The 23,687-nt window shown below is 40.9% G+C and overlaps 1 protein-coding gene across 5 annotated transcripts in view; it reads left to right on the top strand.

Annotated features, from left to right (window-relative positions):
- The window catches only part of RGS17 (regulator of G protein signaling 17), an 83,618-nt gene that overhangs the window by 43,922 nt on the left and 16,009 nt on the right, over positions 1-23,687 (top strand). For 4 of the 5 annotated variants that reach the window (XM_070733736.1, XM_070733737.1, XM_070733734.1 and 1 more), the window contains exon 3: positions 20,710-20,799. In XM_070733736.1, coding sequence (XP_070589837.1) covers positions 20,710-20,799 — 90 coding nt within the window. The remainder of the gene's footprint in view (positions 1-20,709; positions 20,800-23,687) is intronic. The other variant, XM_070733735.1, reaches the window with a different exon arrangement.

Here is a 23,687-nt window from a genome sequence, read left to right as displayed (position 1 = left end):
GCCATCCAATGGGGATCCAGATACAGTATTTATATCCTCATCATTAGGGTGGTCCATTGGGAGGGCTTACCTGTGCATCCAAAAGCAAGCCACTCTGTGTGATTTAAGGATGTTCATAGAAGATAGCTCTGATGGGTTAAGGCACACATAGATTCAATTACAAAGAAAGCAAGAAAAGATAAAAGCAACTTGTTTGGAGCAGAATTCAGATCACCTTTCTCCTTCTGGATACTCCATAAATCCCACAATTGGCACAATAATTTTGAATACATCTAGAAAGTGCCAGCTTGGAAAAGTTATTTTTTAGGGAGCACTTCATCCTGTCTTAATCAGTGGCAGTGGGAATTTGCAGGTTCATATTTATTAAGGAATTGGAAAATACATTACTAAACTAGTCATCGGAGAGGGACGGCATACAAATCTATTATTATTATTATTATTATTATTATTATTATTATTATTATTATTATTAATCAGAAGGCAGACTTTAATAGCTACGCTTATAGGGAACACAACAATACAAATTAGCCAAGGATATGCTGCAGAGGTGGGTTCCTCCCGGTTTGGACCAGTTCACCCGAACCAGTAACAACCCACTGGTGATGTCACAATGACATCAAGGAACTGGTTTGGTTGGTGCCGGTCCGTGGAGGTGGCCATCTTTCTTTGAATTTTTATTTTTGGAATTTTTTTTCTTTTTTTTTTCTTCTGAGCATGTGCAAAAGCCAAATTTCCAGCACTGCACATGCGTTGCGATCTTGTTTTGGGAATTTAAAAAAAATTAACACGAGGCACAGGCACGCATCATGGGAGGAAGCAAAGCAGCAGCGAGGTATGTTAGAACCCATACCTGGTATGCTATATGCTTGAGCAGTATTATTGATTCAGCCTAAGGTTCTATCTCTGCAGTAAACCTTTTATTGGAAGTTGGATTGGCAGAATAGAAGGTGGAGTTCACTCCAGCCACAATTTCAGTCAGAATGAGAATGAACTGTTCTATATAGTTAAATAATTCATACCTTCTTTAATGGATGGTACCTTTATACCATGAATAGAAATACTAGATGTGGGTGGACAGAGTTTTGCCATTCAAGGACGCCTCTGTTTTATTCTATCTTTTAAATTGCTTTGATATTAGGAAACTACTAGACTATGCAGTAAGGTACACTGTCATTAAAAAAAGACAAATAATCCTTCTACTGGCTGGAAAGAGTTCATTATTGAATCTCGGTATTTTGGCATTTTTGTGGATATTTCCATCTGAGGAAATATTAAGTCTTTTGTATTTGTATTCTTCTAAAGTTCATCTACATATTACCTGCACCAGGGGTGTGTTCCAATTTTATTTGCTGCTGGTTTGTTCAGGGATATGGTGAGGGTGAACTCAGGGGCACAGTACCTAAAAAAGCTATTGCACATGAACAGAATCTAAAAACAATATGGCGGTGCCATAGGCGCCACCAGGGGTGGGTAGCAGGCAGGATGGGGTGGAACACAGTTCTACCAGCGGAAATGAAGATGCGTGCGCAGCTCCAGCTTATCGGCCGCTATCACTACCTGGATTACTGGTCTCGCCTTGGCTCTCCTTTTTTTTCCTGCTGCTGCTGCTGCGTCTGCACTCCTTGCTTTTTTCCCTCTTTCTTCCTTGGTGGCCTCAGACGAGCTTCCCTCGCTCCTGCCTGGCTCCACTCCAGCCTCACGCGGCCACCTCCTGCCTAAGATGTAAGCAGAAGGTGTGGGTGGAAGCGGCGCTGGCAGCATTTATGCTTCTGGCAGCATCCGTTCACCTAGCCACCCAGCCTGAGGTGGGGGGGGGGTGACCCAGGAAGGAGAGCATGGGAAATACGAAGCAGATTGTCAGCCCAGCAAGCGACACTGATAAGGTTGTAAGTTGAGGACTTAACAGTTCACTTGAACGATGATGATCGTTCAAGCCACTCCCACCTGGTCATATGATCAGCAAGCCATTCCTATCCAGTAACATGACCATTAAGCCACACCCACAAAATAAACCACACCCACAGTGTGGCAGTAAAAATTTTGGCTGCCCATTACTGGGCGCCACTGATAGAACCAGCTCAGGGGGTGTGGCAGGCCTGGGTTGTTGCCAATTCTAGCGACTCAGGCCACCAAGTTACTACTGGTTCTATAGAACCGGTCCAAACCGGGAGGAACCCACCTCTGACCTATACCCACCCAACTACCAATTCACTTGGTACAATTCAGAGGTGGGTTCCTCCTGGTTTGGATCAGTTCTTTTGAACCAGTAGCAACCAGCTGGTGACATCCCAATGATGTCACAGAACCAGATAGGTCAGTGCCAGTCTGTGGAGGCCGCCATAGTTGTTCTAAAATGTTTAAAAATTTATTTTTTTGGATGGGGGGGTGGGTTTCTCTGGGTTTTTTTCTTCTGCACATGTACAGAAGCTGAGTATCCAGCACTGTGCATGCATCATCATCTTGTTTTCAGCTTTAAAAAAAAACACTGATTTTTTGCTACAATGCATGCACGGCCCCATGGTGCAGGAGGAAGTGAACCAGCAGCGAGGTAAATTAGAACCCACCCAGGTGCAATTGTCTTAGAGATTTGAGGCTGAAAGTGAGAGAATGTTATGACTGAGCACTCCTATACTTGTCTAACATTTCCTGACTCTGGAAAGGCACTATGTTTTAAGATGAACAATGTAAATGGTTCATTTTCTTCCTGTGCGGATTTGCATGTTTGACATGGTTTAATTATTCAGTCACTAAACTGCATGTTGAAGTCATATCTTCATTTTCTTACTACCTATCAGAGTATACTTTTCATACGGAGGGGTCTATCCCCAAAAAATGAGTCAGAAATAATACTATGTTACTTTAGTAATATAGCTTACAGTAAGTACAGCAGTAAACGTTTGAGAAAAGGAAAGGAAGGAAGAAGTACATGCAAAGATGTGGGTCTATTCAAGATATTTTAAATTTTATTTTCTGGATTTAAGCTGTAAAGTAATACAACTGTACTCATCCAGTTTATATTCCATGACTTATAGAAAGATAACAGCATTCATCTGAGATATAGCTAAGATGCAGTAGAGGCTCCTTTCCCATTCAGTTAGGATGACAGCTTTAGTACTATCCCTCCCCTCTCCTTCAAGGGGCAACCAATGAGAAAATGAAATGGGGGGAAAAGTCCATGCTTTACACAAGGTGGAAAATGTCTTCTTGTATTTTTGGCCTATGGCTGGGCCTCTTTCCTTGGCTGATGCCTTTCCTTCGCTATTCATATTGCGCTGGCCTTCCTGAACCCATGCCAACATCTAATAACCATTTTGCTTGTTCCAGGAAGAAATGTTACCAGGAAAGATGACTGTATTTCTTTGAGTGAAGAGAGTGCCAACCACTCTCAGATGGCAAATAGGGGGGTTTTGCATAAAGGTTTTGCATAGATTTTTCACACATAATGTTTATAAAAGCTTTGCTATGATCAAAACAAAGTATTATTCAAAATCCTGAAAGGAAAAGACAGAAAGAAGGAGAGAAGTTGACACTTAGCTGTACGATGTGTAATTGCAATTTTTCCAAATTGGTTGAGGATCCCTAGCCTTCCAAACGACACATAGTTGTGTGATTTTTAGTCAGCTTCAGGGTGGATATTTTGGGGCCTATAACAGTAGTATATCAGTATTGGAACTCAAGATCCCAACAGCTTCCAGGAATGAACTAAGAATCAGCAGCTGGCATAAAACCCCAAAACAAAAATTGATTTTCTTTCCCACACACTGCTTTGGTAATCTGAAAGCACTTCTTCCTGACCTCGCTACACAAATATAAGTATTTTATTAAAAGGACAATTTCCCTTGTATGGGTTTAACTGCGAATAAAATTACAGAAAAGTACATGAGCCATGCTTTTGTCATTATTTTTACAGCAATTTGGGAACATGTTTGGCATGTATGTGTTACATTATTAGTCAGATCTTTTTTTCTTCTGAACTGAGAATGGATTGAAATCGAGGATTTAAGCTAATCATTTACACATTTGTCTTACTGATTTGGAAGGGGGGTGGTTTAACACACAAAATCATGCTTCTTTTACTTTTAACACTCTTAAAAACTGTTGGCTATTCTCAGTCCATTACTTTAGGTAGGATACATTTATAAAGACCAGCAGCAGACTAACCCAACTTGTGCTTGAATGTAACCCACTCTTTGCACATAACACAATCACAAGAACTTTGTTGGTGCATGATAGATGCTGTCATGTTTTTCAACCGCTTAAGCAGATTCATTTCTATGACTTCTTTTATTTTGATTATTTATATAAAATCTTTTTTTTATTTGGCGAGGTTGATGGCTCATTTGAAAAGCTCCAATAATTCTCAACTCAAATTGAAGAAATTTAAATTACAGAAATTTAAAAGTTACTTTTCTCCTGCTGAAATCTTTGAGTTCCTTCCAGATAGCTTTCATTATGTTATTTTTTTTTAAATCAAGTGAACAGGCTTTTCCAAAGCAACATAATTCAGTTAGTGCTGGCTTCCCTCAGAAACTCAGTGTTTGTACTTCCTTAATATTGTGCATTGCACAGATAGCCTTTATTATACAATTGCCCCATTTCAGCACCACATTTTATTTGGGTTGAGACCAGGGATGGGTTCCTCCCAGTTCGGACCGGTTCGCTCAAATGGGTAGAGACTAGTGATGGGCGAACCCAACGGTGTTCGGGTTCGGCAAATTCGGATGAACTTTACGCAAAATTTGGCTAAACCTGAACCGAACCCGAACTCGAACGGGGAATCCCTCCCACGAAGAGATTCCGGGGGCAGAGCTTTGATGTCACCGGCAGGTTGCTAAGGATGCCAAGGTGATCACTTCCTGGATTCCATGGGAGGAATTCCATGGGAGGGATTCCCCAGCTCCTTCAAAGGGAGGTCTTCACGTAAAAATAAACATTGTTATTTTTACGAAAAAGGACACCGCAACGGTGCTGCAAGCAAAGGGCGGTCCTTTCACATAAAAATAAACAACCTGGCGGTGACGTCAAAACTCCGAACACCGAACACAACCCCGAACTTTGCCCGAAGTTAATTTTGGGTTTGTGTTCGGCATACCGAACACCGCAAAATTCGGTACAGACCCGAATTTATTTATTTTATTTATTTATTTATTTTGTCTCATATACAATGAGGGTTTTAGTGGGTATATATCTATATACACATAGTAAAATACATGATGAAGGTTATAGAGGAGATACTCATAGTAAAATATATCTAAGAAATAATAGAAAAGAAGATATAGTAATAGAACATATCAATGAAAGAATAGAAGAAGAGATATAGGAATAGAAGAAAGGTATAGGAGATATAGGAGAGCAATAGGACAGGGGACGGAAGGCACTCTAGTGCACTTGTACACGCCCCTTATTGTGCGAGTTCGGTTCACCCATCACTAGTAGAGACTGCTGGTGATGTCACGATGATGTCACAGACTCGGTTCGGTCAGTGCCGGTCTATGGGTGCCACCATCTTTTTTTAAAAATTAATTTTTTTTTTTTATTTTTTATTTCTTCTCAGCATGTGCAGAAGCCAAGTTTCCAGCATTTGGCATAGAGTTGCCATATTGTTTTTGGCTTTTTAAAAAAAAAATATATTTGGGATGCTTTGGTACTGTGCATGCATGTGTGCGCAAAGTGCATACGTGCCCATGAGGCTTGCCCACATAGCATAAGAGGAAGCGAACCAGCAGCGAGGTAAGTAGGAACCCAACCCCGGTTGGGATGTATGCAGAGGTGTCACTGATATATCTATGCATACAGGTACAACACTGATGATGTCATGATGCATGTTTATTTATTAATCATTTATTATTTATTAATGAGATTTGTATGCCGCCCCTCTCCGCAGACTCGGGGCGACTCACAGCAATAATAATACAATGTAAACAAATCCAATATTTAAGTTAATTTAAAACCCCAATTTAGAAACCAATCATACATACTAGCATACCATGCATAAATTTTATAAGCCAAGGGGGAGGGAAAGTATCAATTCCCCTATGCCTGACAACAGAGGTGGGTTTTAAGGAGCTTACGAAAGGCTAGGAGGGTGGGGGGCTGGGGGCAACTCTGATATCTGGGGGGGAGTTGGTTCCAAAGGGTCGGGGCCGCCACAGAGAAGGCTCTTCCCCTGGGTCCCGCCAAACGACATTGTTTAGTTGACGGGACCCGGAGAAGGCCAATGTGATGTCACTTACTTCCTCAGTTTTCCATTTGGAACCCTTCCATGCTTTCTCACAGCTTCTTTTCATCCTGTCTGTCTCAAGGCATTCCAGTGATTTAGGCCTCTTCCTCTGGCAAGAGTACGCAGTTGTGTGAATCATAAAGCAGCAGCCTGATTGGCAATTTGATAGAGAAGATGACAAAATGCTGCTGTGATGTTGGCTGACATTTATGACTGAACATGGGTGAACTGACTGCTTAGTATCTTGATATAGTGTCCTTGGATTTCATTCAGCAAACATGTGAAGTGTTACCAGTTGCAAAATGAGGGTGTGAACCCGGATTTGCAGCATATGTATTTACTATTCTGCAGAGACACCTGATGTGCAAATACATTATATATCTCCTCTCCCTCGCTCCTGCCTTTCATTCCTCGCTCCCTCCCTCCCTTCCTCCCTCTCTCTCTGTCTCTCTCTCTCTCACACACACACCAGGTTTGCTACATCCATTAAAATTAAGAACCCAACCTACTGAGCACAAACCTACTTTGTGTAAAGCAACATTTTAGGAGAATTGAAGAGCAATGGTTACGAATCCATTGTCAGGTGTTCATTGAACAATCATTTCCAAGGATATTTTTCTGGTCATAGGAGAATCACATAGGGCATGGACAGGCAAAGTTGGCTCTTTCAGGTGGACTTCAACTCCCAGAATTCCTGAGCTAGCATGAAGTCCACTAGTCATAGAAGAGCCAAATTTGCCCACCCCTGACATGGGGAAACCTGTGTGCTTGCGTGGTGGGGTGCATGCATGGGGAGCACTTGCATTGTATTTTGGGGGCTCATATGGCACCCCCTGGGCCCCGTTTTGGCTTCCAAGTTGGTGCAGGAGGCCTTCCAGGCCCAAAATAGGGCATGGGGGTCATGCAAGGGTCTTGCCCCCCAGGGGGGCGGTTACATGTGCATGCATGGCAGTCACATGCATGGGGGTGGGGCATACAGGGGCACATAGGAGGTTGCGTATGCATACATGGGGGTCACATGCATGGGGATGGGTCGTACAGGGGGCATACACATACAGGGCATGGGTGGATCGTGCACACATTGCATTATAGGTTTAATTTAATTTAGTTTAGTTTATTATATTTGTATGCCGCCCCTCTCCAAAGACTTGGGGCGGCTCACAACATAACAGTGATACAATACATTACAAATCCAATAGTAGAAAGTTAAATAAATTTTAAAAAACATTAATACATAGTAAAATCCCTAACTATACAATCATACACATTCAACCTAATCCATCATACAGTAAGGCTGAAAACATAATAAAAAGGGGGAGAAGGTGGTAATTATCCCCACGCCTGGCGACTAAGGTCGGTCTTCAGCATTTTACGGAAGGCGAGGAGGGTGGGAGCTGTCCGAATCTCTGGAGGGAGTTGATTCCAGAGGGCTGGGGCCGCCACAGAGAAGGTTCTTCCTGTGGGTCCTACCAGCCGACATTGTTTGGTCGACGGGAGCCGGAGAAGGCCAACTCTGTGGAACTTAATCGGTCGCTGGGATTCGTGCGGCAGAAGGCGGTCTCTGGTCCGATGTGCGAGCACACATGCTTTCAGCACATGACGACTAAAAGATTAGCCATCATTGCTACAACATACAATAGTGAACATCTCCCTCCCTATGAAAAACAAAAGTCAAGCCGAGCTCCTTAACAATTCTTTCGGTACGTTGCCATCTATAGCTTCTTTAAAGATAGGATATATTTCCAGAAACAATGGCTACTTTTCCATTATTTTCATTTTTGTGGCATTCCTAGAATCAATCAACTTAATGTGACCAAAATATTTATTTATGATTTCCAAATAAATTGAAGCCATCAAACATACTTGTGGTGTTTTCTTAGGCATGAATCAGAATGATGACATTCAGAGCCAAATTTTATCTTTTTACTGAGAAACTCTGCACAACTTGGGTGCGGTGCCCAAGTTTGATAGCCTATAAGTCACCCCACCTGTCAAATATTTACTCTGCAAATATATAATAAGTTCTGATTGAGGAACTGTTTTCTGGAAGGCATTTTTAAAATAGAGACATCGGGCTTGGCGATAATGATCAAAATGATAATCTGTCTGATGTGAATGATTTATTTTTTTTATTTTTTTTGTCTTTCATGGCCACCTTTTACAATAAGACTGAAGAAATTGCATGCTGTGTTTTAAGTTTGATGGATATCTCTGATGCATTTTTTAAAAGACCAGCTATTCCAAGGGTGTCAAACTTGTGCTGTCACGGCGGCTTCATGTGATGTATAATGACTTTTCTCCCCTTTGCTAAACTGAGAGTGGGGGTAGCCAGCACGTGACACAGGCCATGAATTTGATCCCTCTGAGCTAATCAAAAACATTTTGCAAGGAATCCACAAGCAGACAGCTGTATTTATGATTTCTAAGCACTGTGATCTGCATCAGTTTGGAGGCCTAATCAAAAAATCTGTTAGGTGTCAATTTTGCTGAAGAAACAATATCATCGTGATAGTTGATGGTATAGGAATTCTATGTGTAATTGCTTAAATTGTGCAGGGATATGGAAAGTGTCAACACTTGATTGATTAAATGTTATGTCTTTTTTTGGATAGCATTATGGAATCATTTTTGTAGATCAATTATTTACTGTATTTCTATTTCATTTATATTGTTTCCAATGCTCAGAACATCCAGAAGCTTTATCTAGAATCATATGGCTGGAAGGCATCTCAGTGGTCTTCTAGTCCAGCCCTCTGATCAAGGCAGGAGCCTTATGCCATCCTAGTCAAATGGTTGTCTAGTCCAGTGTATCCCAACCTTGGCAACTAGGAGATATCTGGACTTCAACTCCCAGAATTCCCCAGCCAGCATTTGCTGGCTGGGGAATTCTGGGAGTTGAAGTCCAAATGTCTTCAAGCTGCCAAGGTTGGGAAACACTGGTCTAGTCTACTCTTGAAAACCTTCAGTGATAAGAGCACTCACAACCCAGGATTCAAGCTAGTCCATCGATTAATTGCTCTCATTGTCAGGAAATTTATCTTTAGTTCTAGGTTTCATTTTTATTTTATTTTTTAAAAAGTAAGTTTTTAGATTTAGTATTTAAAAACTAATTAAAAATCTAATGTAAACATTTTTAAAATGAGAAAGAGGTGGATATACTCACAAAACATGTGTGAGTGTTAATAGCATAATCAAGCACTAATTCTTAGGAAGTTAGATGCTAATACCAATACCTTAGATTCTGGTTTGTAATTTCAGAAAGACAGACTGTTCTCATCTTACGATCATTCAGTGACTGTTTGAAGTTACAACAATACTGAAAAAAGTTATTTATAACCAGTGAAGGGCTACCAAAATTTTTACTACCACACTGTGGGTGTGGCTTATACAGGGCACCCTGCATTTTCTTTCAACATCTTTCAGTGCAAATTGGGTGCTCTGGGGTGGAGCTCTACCCCACTGCATTCTCCCCCCCCCCAGTTCGGGCAGCAGCCCACCCCTGCTTATACCTGTTTTTCACACAATTTTCAATTTCAATTTTAGTACAAATTGAAATGTTTGAGAAGTGTCTTTATGATGGGTTGCAATGAACCCAGGGGTGGGTGTGGCTTTAGGGTCATGTGACTGGGTGGGAGTAGTTTGACAGTCATGTGACTGGATGGGAGTAGTTTGGCAGTCATGTGACTGGGCGGGGGTGGCTTGGTGATCGTGACTGGGTGGGTGTGGTCAATTTGATGTCACTCAAATCAAGGGTTAGGATGCCTGTCCCCTCCTCACCTCAAAAGCTTCAACGAGCTATTACTACTACTTAACATCCAAAATATACTATTTAATCCTATGTATTTATTTATTTATTTATTTTACCTATTTTATTGGATTTCTAGGCCGCCCTTCTCTTGTGGACTCATGGCGCCTTACACAATAAAATCAATGGAAGTACAAAATATGGAAAACCCAATATAAAACTGAATGTAAACACCCAAACAATTAAAAAATCGTTTAACTAACATCCAATCATAATCATTCACTCATACTGTCAGCCGGAGCAAGAAGGCCATGCTCAATGGCCCCAGGCCTGCCGGCAAAAATGTGTTTTTTAGAGCCTTACGAAAGGCTAGGAGGGTGGGGGTGGCGCGAATCTCTGGGAGGAGTTGATTCCAAAGGGCCAGAGCTGCCACAGAGAAGGCCCTTCCCTTGGGCCCCACCAGGCGACATTGCTTGGCTGATGGGACCCAGAGAAGGCTGACTCTGCGGGCTCTAACCGGCTGCTGGGACACATGAGGCAGTAGACGATCCCGTAAGTAATCTGGTCCTAAGCTATGTAGGGATTTATAGGTAAAGCATGCAAGAAAAATTAAATTTAAAATAAGATTTAAAAATTTAATTATTATTTTTTTAAAAAAAAAGAAACTCAAAACAAGAGGGAGACTGCATGCAGTGCCAAAAACTACAGAAGAAAAGAAAACTAAAAAAAAATATTCAAAGAAAGACAGCGGTGCTCATGGACTGGCACTGACCCAATCGGTTTGGTGATGTCATCGTGACATCACCGACAGGTCGCTACCAGTTCAGGCGAACCAGTCTGAACCAGAAGAAACCCACCCTTGGATGTCCTGGGATCATATGATTTGCAACCTTCTGATCAACAAAGTCAATGGGGAAGCCAGATTCACTTAACAACTGCGTTAATAATTTAATAACTAATTTAATAACTAATTTAATAACTAATTTAATAACTAATTTAATAACTAATTTAATAACTAATTTAATAACTAATTTAATAACTAATTTAATAACTAATTTAACAACTAATTTAATAACTAATTTAAGCCAGATTCACTTAACAACTATGGTAAAAAAAGGTTATAAAATGGGGCAAAATTCTCTTAACCACCATCTTGCTTAGCAATGGACATTTTGGCCATAAGTCAAGGACTACCTCTAATGACCTAGTCCTAGCACATTTAATTCAGAAACCTGACCATGGTATTCTGCCTCTGATTACCGTCTGCTTTTAAACATTTAAAGTTAAATCAGACCAGGTTATCTGATTAATATTTATTCACTGGTTTGGAGTTCAACTTATGGCACTGTTTTGAAAAAAATATTGATAAAGTAGAATAAATTACAGTTTAGTATTTTTAAACACTTGAGACTAGGGCACAGATATCTGGGACCGGGAAAGCTCGAAATCACTACTTAATAAAATAAAAGTCTTGAGTTTCATAGAGATGCACATCTGGTTTTATTGAGTGGCTGAGCAGAATTTAGTGCGTTATGGCCAGATAAAGAAAAATTACCACCCAATCTCCTGCAGTGTAAGGTAAACTAGGAAACTTTTGACTTAATTTATTTTCTCACAGCCCAATTTCCTACTTGCACAAGGATTATTTTCTAACCACATATCATTCCAAATCAGCTTAATATGTCAGTTACAGCAGAAATAAGAGTCTTGAATTTTGGAACTATTTTTGGAAACAGTAGAATTGGGCAAATCTTTCAAGACTGCCTCTTTTCTTAGATACCAAGAAACTCTCAGTTAAAAAGAAACATTGCTGTCAGCTTTTGCCCTTCTTAGAAATCAATATAAGTAATTCCTTCACCACACAGACTCAACCGGTCTGCTTAAAGAAACTTTCATAGACTCTCCCATAATGTATGTTTATTTTAATTTAAGCACCTTTTCTTCCTTTTTTCCCTTCATGGTTGCATTTGTTTCATTCACTCAGTTGAATGAGTATTGGAAAGAAATTACCATATGTAAAAGGTTCCATCTGTCAGTAGGAGACAATTGCAACCAGCCCCAAAGAAACATTTATTTCAACCTGTACTTAACATCCCTACAATAAGCACTTGTCTCAGGTGATGGATTGGGAAGGTTGATGGAATTCCTGATTACCACTCTTACTGCTCAAGTACTTCCCTCATGGCCAAAACAATAACATGCCAAGTTTCACAGCAGTTCCATCTCTTTCCCTTCAGGCTATGCGAGGACCCATCCCTCTCCAAGCTTTCAAGGCTGATAAAATTCAACAATTAAGGCAATCTCTTTAATTTCACAACACATGGACAGACTTCCACACAGTTTCATCTGGGGAACTGTGACTATCCTAGACTAAGCCAAGTCCAAAAATGATACAGAAGCCAGGTACTCTGACAAATTGGCCATCAATGGGCACATAGACATAAACTTTATCTACATACCATTCAAAAAAGACAATCAACAACCCCCCAAAAGAGGGGAGGGATCAAAACAACCTCCCTCACCAGTAATCAACACCCAGATGAGCAGAGATTAACGCCAAGATTAACATCAGAGCAATAAACAAGAAGTAAATAATATTCCAATCAAAGAACTATTGAATAAGATAACAGTAAACATTCCAATCAGAAAACCTCCAAAACCACTTCTCCTAATACTGATGGGCAAGCCACTGAAATATAAAACGAGATCAGACCCCATTCTCTTCCAGCAGCGATGATGTTATCTCGTTTGGGTAATGAAAAGAAAACAATCTAGGCATCGTCTTTAAGGCTCAATGATTGGAATTGAAACTTGGGTGACTGGCAAGTCAAAACTGATCACAGTTCTTGTTTCCCTTAAGCAGACCATGACTTTTCTACTACACTCTGGAAATACATGTCTATTTGCCAGCCTCCTGGGAGAAGTTCAGCTGGCCCCTATCCTGATCAGTTGTCAAAGAACAGCTTAAGACAGCGGTCCCCAAACTACGGCCCGCGGGCTGGATGCGGCCCAACGAGGTCTTTTAACCGGCCCGTGGCAAGCTCACGAGATTTTACTGGTCGATAAAATAAGCTCCCGAATCTCCTGTCAACTCACCGCGGTCGGCTGCTCAGCGAGGAGAAGGTGGAGAGGAAAGGGGGCGGGGAGGAAAGCGGGCCTGCAATTGGCCCCTTCCTTTGTCGCCTTTAGGGAGAGAAACTGTTGCTGCCCTATGGCAGAGCAGCAACAGTTCCTCTCCCTAAAGGCGAGAAAGAAATTGGCCAATTGCAGGCCCGCTTTCCTCCCCGCCCCCTTGCCTCTCCACCTCCTCCTCCCCTCCTCCTCCGCGGTGAGTGGACGCGAAATTCATGAAAAGGCGATTGGCAATTGAAAAACTGTCCACTGAAAGTCACAGCTAAGTGCACCATGGCTAAGTTTGTGTGTGTGGGGGAGGCGGCTGCTTGAAAACCCCTGACCTCCATCGCCTCCCCCCCACGGCACAAGGCGAGCACACCTCGCCGCTGACACAGGCGGCAGGGACTGCCCTGTCCCCCTGTCCCCCCTGCGCAAAACTACGCAGCCCCAGATCGCTCGCTTCTCCAGCCAGCAAAGCCGACTGCCCGGCTTTGCTGGCTGATGCAGGAAAGGAAAGCGTCACATTTAAAAAGCACGCCACTTTCTGGGACTGCGGCGCCGTGGTGGCCTTCAAGCGCGGCCCTTCGTGGCGCCCCACCACCCATTCCTGCAGGAAGAGATCGGGCACTTTACCGGGAGGTGGAGGCAGCTGGGTGCCGGGGAGGGCGAAGGAGTGGACGTGCCTCTCAGCTGCAGAGCGGAACGGGGGTGGAAATCAGTGGCGGAGTCCGGCGCTGGGGCCATGCGGGACCACTCATCCAGGCGCGTGTGGACCAGCAAGCCTGGATGAGCGGTCCCGCATGGCCCCAGGCCCCCAACGCCGGACTCCGCCGCTGATTTCCACCCCCGTTCCGCTCTGCAGCTGAGAGGCGCGTCCACTCCTTCGCCCTCCCCGGCACCCAGCTGCCTCCACCTCCCGGTAAAGTGTCCGATCTCTTCCTGCAGGAACGGGTGGTGGGGCGCAGCGAAGGGCCGCGCTTGAAGGCCACCATGGCGCCGCAGTCCCAGAAAGTGGCGTGCTTTTTAAATGTGACGCTTTCCTTTCCTGCATCAGCCAGCAAAGCCGGGCAGTCGGCTTTGCTGGCTGGAGAAGCGAGCGATCTGGGGCTGCGTAGTTTTGCGCAGGGGGGACAGGGGGACAGGGCAGTCCCCGCCGCCTGTGTCAGCGGCGAGGTGTGCTCGCCTTGTGCCATGGGGGGGAGGCGATGGAAGTCAGGGGTTTTCAAGCAGCCGCCTCCCCCACACACAGAGATAAGGGAGAGAAAGAAAGAGAGGGACAGAGAGAAAGAAAGAGGGACAGAGAGAAAGAAAGAGAGGGAGAGAGAGAAAGAAAGAAAGAGAGGGACAGAGAGAAAGAAAGAGACAGAGAGAAAGAAAGAGGGACAGAGAGTAAGAAAGAGAGGGACAGAGAGTAAGAAAGAGAGCGACAGAGAGAAAGAAAGAGGGACAGAGAGAAAGAGAGGGACAGAGAGAAAGAAAGAGAGGGACAGAGAGAAAGAAAGAGAGGGACAGAGAGAAAGAAAGAGGGACAGAGAGAAAGATAGAGAGGGACAGAGAGAAAGAAAGAGGGACAGAGAGAAAGAAAGAGAGGGACAGAGAAAAAGAAAGAGAGGGACAGAGAAAAAGAAAGAGAGGGACAGAGAAAAAGAAAGAGAGGGACAGAGAGAAAGAAAGGGACAGAGAAAGGGAGAGAGAGAAAGAGAAAGAAAGGTAGAGAGAAAGAGGGAGAGAGAAAGAGAGTGAGTGAGAGAAAGAGAAGAGAGAGAGAAAGAAAGAGAGAGGGGGGAGAGAAAGAGGGAAAGATAGAGAGGGAGAGAGAAAGGAAGAGGAGAGATAGAAAGGGAGAGAGAGAGAAAGGAGGAGACAGAGAGAGGGAGAGAGAAAGAGGGAGAGATATAAAGAGAGTGAGTGAGAGAAAGAGAGAAGAGAGAGAAAGAAAGAGAGAGGACAGAGAGAAAGATAGAGAACTAGAAAGACAGAAGGACAGAGAGAAAGGGAGAGAGAGAGAAAGAGGAAGAATAAATATTAAATATTGTATTTGTTCCCATTTTGTTTTTTACTTTAAATAATGTATGTGCAGTGTGCATAGGGATTTGTTCACATGTTTTTTTAATAGTCCGGCCCTCCAACAGTCTGAGGGACAGTGAACTGGCCCCCTGTGTAAAAAGTTTGGGGACCCCTGGCTTAAGATCCTGTTCAGCTCGGCAGGAGAACAACTGCTCCCGGACTCATCTGCCTTTTAATTGAAGTTTGTTTTAAATATTTAAACAGCCAAACAGCGTCCTTTTTTTTTTTTACTGTGGATTATTTTATTTAATTGTTTTACGGTTTTTGCTTTTGTATACTGTTCTGGGACGTTCCCTGTTCTTCATGGGACAAAGAGCTACGCAGAAATAAAATAAACAAAGGTATTTACCTAAGATATTACCTGCTGAAAAGAAAAAAGCATAGAAACACACACACACCTATTCACAAAGTGTTAACATTTAATGTACCTGTGCATTACTGCTCAATATTTTAATCCCTCAGAAGGCAATTTTGTTGGGGAGTGTCAATAGTCACAAGGAACAAACTTCACTAGGAAGCAGTTTCTTTACTTACATTTTAATATCCATCTGCTTACAGAAAAAGCATATTCAACCCTTTTTAAAGGGTGTCAAACTGGTGCCCACAGGCTGAAGGCATCACTTGCAGGCCATACCCATCCCAGCTCCGCAAATGGGAAAACCATCACAACATGCCATGTGATGGCCACATGATGCCACAAGTTTGACAACTATGTTCTAAGTACTTTATTTTTTCTATCTGTCTCCTGTTGTTCTCAATGCCCTACTACTACTTTTCACACCAATCACATCCACTTATATTTTTTTTTTTAAATCGGCCTCAGTGATAGTAGCATAATTCAGACCAAGAAACATGACCAGACCACAAAACCTCAGAAGGTTCCTAGCAGTGCTGGATATATCGCAATTAAATATTTTGACATATGATGCCAATTATCTGCATTGCTTATTATAGTCTACAAATTTGAATATTTATTTATTATTTATTTATTATTTATTTATTTATTTATTGGATTTGTATGCCGCCCCTCTCCGCAGACTCGGGGCGGCTAACAACAATGATAAAAACAGCATGTAGCAATCCAATTAATAAAACATCTAAAAACCCTTATAATAAAACCAAACATACACATATAATAAAACCAAACATTTTCTCTTGTAATACACAGGATGAATTATATCATTGTACTGAAGTTTTCAAAGATTTCAAAGGAAAAAGCAAGTGCTTAGAAGAAAATGATAACCAATTTGAGTACTTCATGTAATGTTTATAACACAGCCTACAGGGTCTGATTTTTTATAATCTTTGTACATATGAAGGTATCAGCATTCAATAAGCATTTTTCATATTATATTTCTTTATGATTAACTTATGATTTAGGCTCCAATATGTTGCCGTGCTATTTATTTCAATTTGTTTGTTCAACAACAAAATCACACTAAATGAATGAAACAAATTGTAATGTTCATTTCTCCACAGTCAAATGCATATTATCTAACATGAATGTTGATTTCTTGAATTTGGATTATTAATCTCATTATTAAAATTCTAGACCTGGAAGAAAAGGATCCATTATAATCATCAATTCTAAACAATTTTAGCTAGTGCCAAGCTACACTGGTTCTCTGAAGTTGTCATGTGCCATTTTCTTTACCACATATCGCAAAAAGGGAAGGTTAGATTACTGGATGAAATTTGTCTAATATGGTGGGACCCAGGGATGGCTTCTTAAGAAGAGGTGAATCAGGGCCTCCTTTAGAGATAAAGGAAATATTCCCACATTCAAAGGATTGACCACACTAGAATGGACTCAGGCGACATAACCCATGCTGCTTTAACAAACCAGGAAGTGCATGGATCTAGAGAACTAATGGCCGAGCTCACACTCCTAAGTTTATTGCTGAATTACTGTGAAATCTCCATTACTGTCCAAAGGCCATGGCATTATGGTGTACCTGGAAGGACGAAACGTGTCCAGGAAATTCATACTTTGGAAAAGTAGATTCTAGCACACACAGCTCAATCACAGCACAGAATTGGTTAAAGAAAAATTAAGAATCTTGGAATTACAGTTTACTGCATGCACTAGACTATGATTATAATCCTTTCCAATGCATAACCTCCTCATTAGAAAATAATTCGGTATCTGGCCAAGATATTCTAAGGAGTAACAAATCCTCCATACACTGTTCACTTAAAGTGCAAAATAATATAGGTGGCAGTTAAATAAAGAAATAGCAGCAGACCCCTAAAAAATTAATCATTTTCTGCCTTTTTATGATCATCCACATAAACTAGTAGTTTTCTCAATGTTTTTTCCTTAGTCTTAAAAGGTATTGTTCAGTTACTCTAATAGTATTAAAATGCCATCCATGCATCCTATTTGATTGTGATTTTATCCATTTATGGAGGGTGTTAAGGAGTGTGAGAACCCTTGAGTTATCAAGGACATGCACAGAGGAAAGGTGGAAGTCCAGCAAACATCCAGGAGATATGAGTAATTATTCAGTCATACAAAACAGATATATTAAAGTTCACTTAGTGTTTACTTTAGAAATAGCACAGTCAAATTAAACAGTCTGATCATACACATTCAAATCATCAATATCTATCAATACAATAAAAATATTGCAAGCCTGTCTTTATCTTACATATCAGACATACATTATATCTTATAAATACATCACAGAACTTACTACATCAGTCACAATGAATCAGCAGAAAGAACAGAGAGAGAAGAGAGAGTGAGAATCATGTTTTCGGCTCCCTCTTGTGGCAATTTGCAACACTACCTCTTAAAGCTACAGTACTTAAATACATACAGGCATTCATTGTTAGCTTGTTTATATATTGCCAACCCAACTGTTTGTACATAGTACTAACAGAGTGCAACATTTCCATTGAGTTGAACTCAACTCTGTAACACAAAAAATGTTTCACGAAAGCTATGTTGACTCTCGGTTTTTATTAGAAATCACTTGTAATAAAGAATTAGGTTTTTGGACAAAGACATTATCTTATGAATAATATGCCCTCATAGATATGGATCACTCCACTTCCACTTCTATTTATTTCTGAAAAATAAATATCTTGCTCTGGTAGAGAACATTGAAGACATGTTAAGCCTTGTATCCGTTTCTTTTGGATAGTGACATTATGTTTCGCTGTTTTCAGGCTTATTTTTGCTCAGATTTGTTTGGAGTGAAGCAATATAGAAATATCAATAATAAAAATATGTATATATATTCATATTATCAAGATCTAATAATGGGAAGTAGTTTATTATTAAAGTAAACAAATTTGTATTGGCAAAGTTTCCGAATCAAAATGTTATTCATCATTTTCATGGTATATATTGAATACATTCTGCCAAGAAATCCTCTCGTCTTAATATATACAGTGTGTGTGTGTTTGTGTGTGTGTGTACACACACACCTATCTAAAAATGATTGCAGGCACCTGGAGGCATATGTTTTATTCATTTAAAATGATATATAACTTGATTAATTCTCAGGACAATGTCATCAGTCATTCTCTGACAAGCTCCTCATACTGCTGAGGTAATGCTATTGTATGTTTCCCCCTTGTTACTTTTTGGAGAATATTTTAACTCCTTGCAGATATACATTGAACACAACTTCTGCATTTGACACAGAGGGGATAAGTTTAGACTGGGAGTGGTTTTTCTTGTCCTCAAATCTTAACAGCTGAACCTCAAGATGTGTTTACCTTATGGGTGGCTGGCTAGTCTGTGGTCTCAGTTGGTTTGTTCTTCACTTTATCCTTCTGCAACATGAGTTTTCTGCTCTGGTATCGGCCTATTTTGGAAATGCCACATGTGTCAATAGGGAATCTCTTCAGCAAATTTTCAACACAGAAACATTTAACTTCCTTATTCCACCGTAGCATTAATTAAAACACTGGTGATAATTATTCAGGATTAAAACTACAGCTTGATGTAGCTGTTTCCCATCCTGCCTCCAGGATCCTCGTGTCTCCCCTCTTCTCTGGATTATGGGGTTTCCAGAACATATAAGACAGGTTGTCAAACTCAAGACCCACAGGGGCCTTGGATCTGGCAAGCTGAGTGCTTCGATTTTCCCTGTGGGCCCATCCTGGAAACAGTAAAGGACTAGCCCGTGGTGCCTCTACCAGACATAATGGAGATCAAGGAGGGCCACACGCAGGCCTCCTGGCTCTGTTCGTGGTCATGATGGCCTCCTGCAGCCCTCTGCCATTGAAAACGGAGCTAGGCCAAGCGGGGCACTCCCAGGCTCAGTTTTCATTGGCAGAGGGCTGAAGTAGGCCGTAATGGCCTGAAACAGAGTCTTGATGAGTGACATTCATCTGGCCACACCCATCGTGGCCATGCTCACATGCCCCTCGCCCCTGAGGTCAGCCACAACCCTGATGCAGTATAAGATAACTAATGGCACAGCACTGAGACAATGACTCATGTCTTAAATTGTGTTTGTTACTTTCTTATGTTATATATGCATGCCATATAAAAATACAAATTAGGCAGTACAGTGTTCCCTCGATTTTTGCGGGTTCGAACTTCGCGAAAAGCCTATACCACGGTTTTTCAAAAATATTAATTAAAAAATACTTCACAGTTTTTCCCCTATACCACGGTTTTTCCCACCTGATGACGTCATATGTCACTGCCAAACATTCGTTCGCCTTTAATAATTTTTTAAAATAAACTTTAATAAATAAATATGGTGAGTAATAATCTAAGTGGTTGCTAAGGGAATGGGAAATCACAATTTAGGGGTTTAAAGTGTTAAGGGAAGGCTTGTGATACTGTTCATAGCCAAAAATAGTGTATTTACTTCCGCATCTCTACTTCGCGGAAATTCGGCTTTCGCAGGCAGTCTCGGATCGCATCCCCCGCAAAAAGTGAGGGAACACTGTATATTCTGCATAAAGGATTGCAATTAAGCAGGGGCTCGGATCAGCTCTGAATTTTAAAAAAAATCCAAGCCCTTTACATAAAAAAAGGAAAGAAAATGTTCTGACTTTAAATTTGGGGAATTAAAGACCAGTGCCACTAGGACCTAATGAACTGACTAATAGTACTGCTAAATTAGAACTATTAAAATATGTAAAAAAATATGCCTGAGTTAGAATTTATGTAATGGTTTTCAATTCTACTGCTCGATCTTGAATTAGAGCATAATAAAACACCTATACTTTTTCTTTCTCAGCATGTTTCTGTGCATGTGGTTTGACTTAATGCAGATAGAAAGATGTATTGGAGATATTTAGTTATCCTATTGAATGAAATGTTATGGAAATTGTACTTGTTTTTTAATTTAAAAAGGCATATTCTCCTTCTCTTGATTTTATGACAGTTGAGGAAATACTCTCGATGGGAGTCTTCCAAGACCAGGGCACCCTCTTATAGGGGAGTTCAACCATTGGTTTCCACTTGCTCACAGAAAAGTCTCGCCTTAATTCTGCCATTTCTCTTAAAGCTCTGGCTTGCCTTATATGTGTTACATTCATTACTTTACATTAATTTTCTCTAGACAAAATAAAGTGTTGTACTACATTGCAGCCTCACTGTTAGGAATGAAGATAGAGGAGACAGCACAGGAAGACCGACACACACTAGCAAACTGGAGAGCATCCATGTCATTGAAGAGTGGTAAGTTTTTCATTTGTACTGTTATTTATTCAGTTAGTTAGTTAGTTAGTTAGTTAGTTAGTTAGTTAGTTAGTTAGTTAGTTAGTCAAAATGTGTACAAAATACAGTGGTACCTCTATCTAAGAACACCTCTACTTAAGAACTTTTCTAGGTAAGAACCGGGTGTTCAGGATTTTTTTTTTTTTTGCCTCTTCTCAAGAACCATTTTCCACTTAAGAACCCGAGCCCGGAAAAATTTCCCAGGAAATTTGAGAGCTGCATGAAGGTCCGACCAGTTTCCTACCATTCCCCTTTTAATACATCCGGTGTGAGGTTGCCTCCCGGAGCGCCTGGGTGCAGAAAAGCAAAAGGGGGTGCTTCACCCCGGCCAGATCAACTTGGCTTCAGCCAAACGTCATCACAGTGAAGGAAAGGCGGCGGCTACAAAGCGAGAGAGCATGGGAAGGAAGAGGAAGCAAGTAGCAGCAGCAGCAGCCACCACCTTTCGGTTAAAGGAGCAGGAGGTTTCACCCTCTTGCCCGCCTGGGTTTCTCTCTCTGGCGCAGTGTATGGGAGGCAACCTCGTGCCTTAAAGCCTTTGATTTTTTTTCCTCCCCTCACCTTCTTCCTTTGGCAGCGACTGTCCTCCTCCTCTTCTTCTTCCTCCTCCTCCCACCCAAATTCTGAGCTTTTATTTCTTTCCTAATGGGTTTGCATGCATTATTTGCTTTTATATTGATTCCTATGGGAAAAATTGCTTCTACTTACAAACTTTTCTATTTAAGAACTTGGTCACGGAATGAATTAAATTCTTATGTAGAGGTACTACTGTATTAGGTATTGGTCTAAACATAAACAAAAGCAAAATAGGTACAAGTAAATTTGGACAATAGGACAGTAAGATAGGGACGGTAGACACAATGATTATTGCAGAATTATGCCGAAATAAGAATTATTATAATTTAATGGAGGAAATGATTATTTTATTTTTATGTATTTGTTTGTCAAATATTTACAAGAAAGCAGGTATAGGCATAAACATAAACATAAACAAAGTAAGTACAGATAAATGAGGACAATGGGACAGGGATGGTAGGCGTACTGGTGTGCTTATGCACGTCCCTTACGACCTCTTAGGAATGGGGTGAGTTTGACTGTAGACAGTCTAAAGTTAAAGTTTTGGGGGTTTGAGGAAGAAACCAGAGTCAGGTAATGCATTCCAGGCATTGATCACTCTGCTGCTGAAGTCATATTTTCTGCAGTCTAGTTTGCAGCGGTTTACATTAAGTTTGAATCGATTGTGTGCTTGTGTATGTTGCAGTTCATGACGAAGTATTCATTGATCAGTAGGACATTGTAAGCAGATGATTTTATGAACTACATTTAGATCAGATCAAAGGCAGTGCGGGTTCTAGACAGGGGAGATGTATTCGAGAATTGATCTAGCAAATGTTTTGTATGCTCTGGTTAGCAGTGCAATATTGATTAGGGAAAGTGCTGAAGTTCATTCTTACTTACTCTCTCCTTGCTTAGTGTCTGCATTCCAATTCAGTTTTGTGAACACATGACACAGAGAGAGAGTGAATACATGACACAGAGAGAGGGAGAGAGATGGGGAGAGGGAGGATGAAAAGGAGAAGAGAAAGGGAGTGGGAGAGAGAGAAAAAGAGAGATGCTGGGGAGACCCCAGGTTGCTGTTGTCCCATTCAGATAAAATTATCTCAATTTTATCTAAAGGAGGCAAAAGCAATCTGATGTCTGGTGCCTGGCCTGTTTATTCACCTTTTCTGTCCCTTCAAAAGGGGGAGGGCTTGCTTACATTAACCACAGTGTCTCTTCCTGAGCTACTTTTCTCCATGACAAAGTGCTTTCTTACAAAATGCTAATGGGAAGTTAACAAGCTGGGCTCTGTGACCTTAATTAGTTGATTAGAACATTCTTGCCTCCCACTGCTGCCTGAAACTGATCAGGCCCTGTTGTCATTAATGGACACACTGGTTAGAAAATATATATTTTTTATTACTGTTTATTACCATCTATTTGCAAATAGTCACTACCTAAAGTAGTTGCTCAATGAGGAGTGGCTATATGCCTTATCTGATCTTAAGTCCACAGAGATTTTTCTATTTATGTGCATACATAAGAAAAAGTCATGTAACTGAAATGCATCAAACCAGAATAATCTTTTCTTCCATAACTATGAAAGGGCACTTAAAGCATAGAAAAGGACATATGCACTGTACATACAATCACATACAACGGTTTGTTAAATAGCTTACTTTAAAATATGTCAATAAGAATGGAGGAAGTGTCTAAAATTCAGAGATTTTATTTAATGGAACTTATGAGTTTTTCAGGTGAGATTTTGGGAAGGCAGGAAGCATTTGTATCCCTTAAATAGCACACTTCACTTCCTGCTATGTTATAGAGCTCCCGATTATGACATCACATCGGCGAACAAGTTAATTTCACTACTAACGTGGGCAACCTCTTACCCACACTCTCTTATTTTTCTTGGTGATGTCAACCTACCTCATATTAACTAGACACTGAATGAATGTACAACTGAATCCATTCATTCAACCCTGTACAATGCTATTACCAATCTAGGGCTCAATATATGTCTTATAAAAATCAATATAATGATGGGATAACCAATTATAATTTTAAAAAAGCAAACTATGGTAACATGGATGCTGACCTCTCATCTCTTGTTTGGCAAATACTATTCTCTGGCCATAATACTATTGAAGACCACTGTAATATCTTTTTGCTTGAAATCAAAAGAGTCATTAAACTATATGTACTACTAATAACCACCAAAACCAAGAAAAACAAATTACCGATAAAAGTAAGAAAGCTCCAATCCAAAATAAGATCTCTTTGGTGAAAAAACAAAACTGGCTACG

The sequence above is a fragment of the Erythrolamprus reginae genome, chromosome 1 (genome assembly GCF_031021105.1).
Source record: "Erythrolamprus reginae isolate rEryReg1 chromosome 1, rEryReg1.hap1, whole genome shotgun sequence".
Classification (NCBI taxonomy): Eukaryota; Metazoa; Chordata; class Lepidosauria; order Squamata; family Dipsadidae; genus Erythrolamprus; species Erythrolamprus reginae.
The sequence above is the reverse complement of the archived record's forward strand: the minus strand, read 5'-3'. Positions and strand labels throughout refer to the sequence as shown.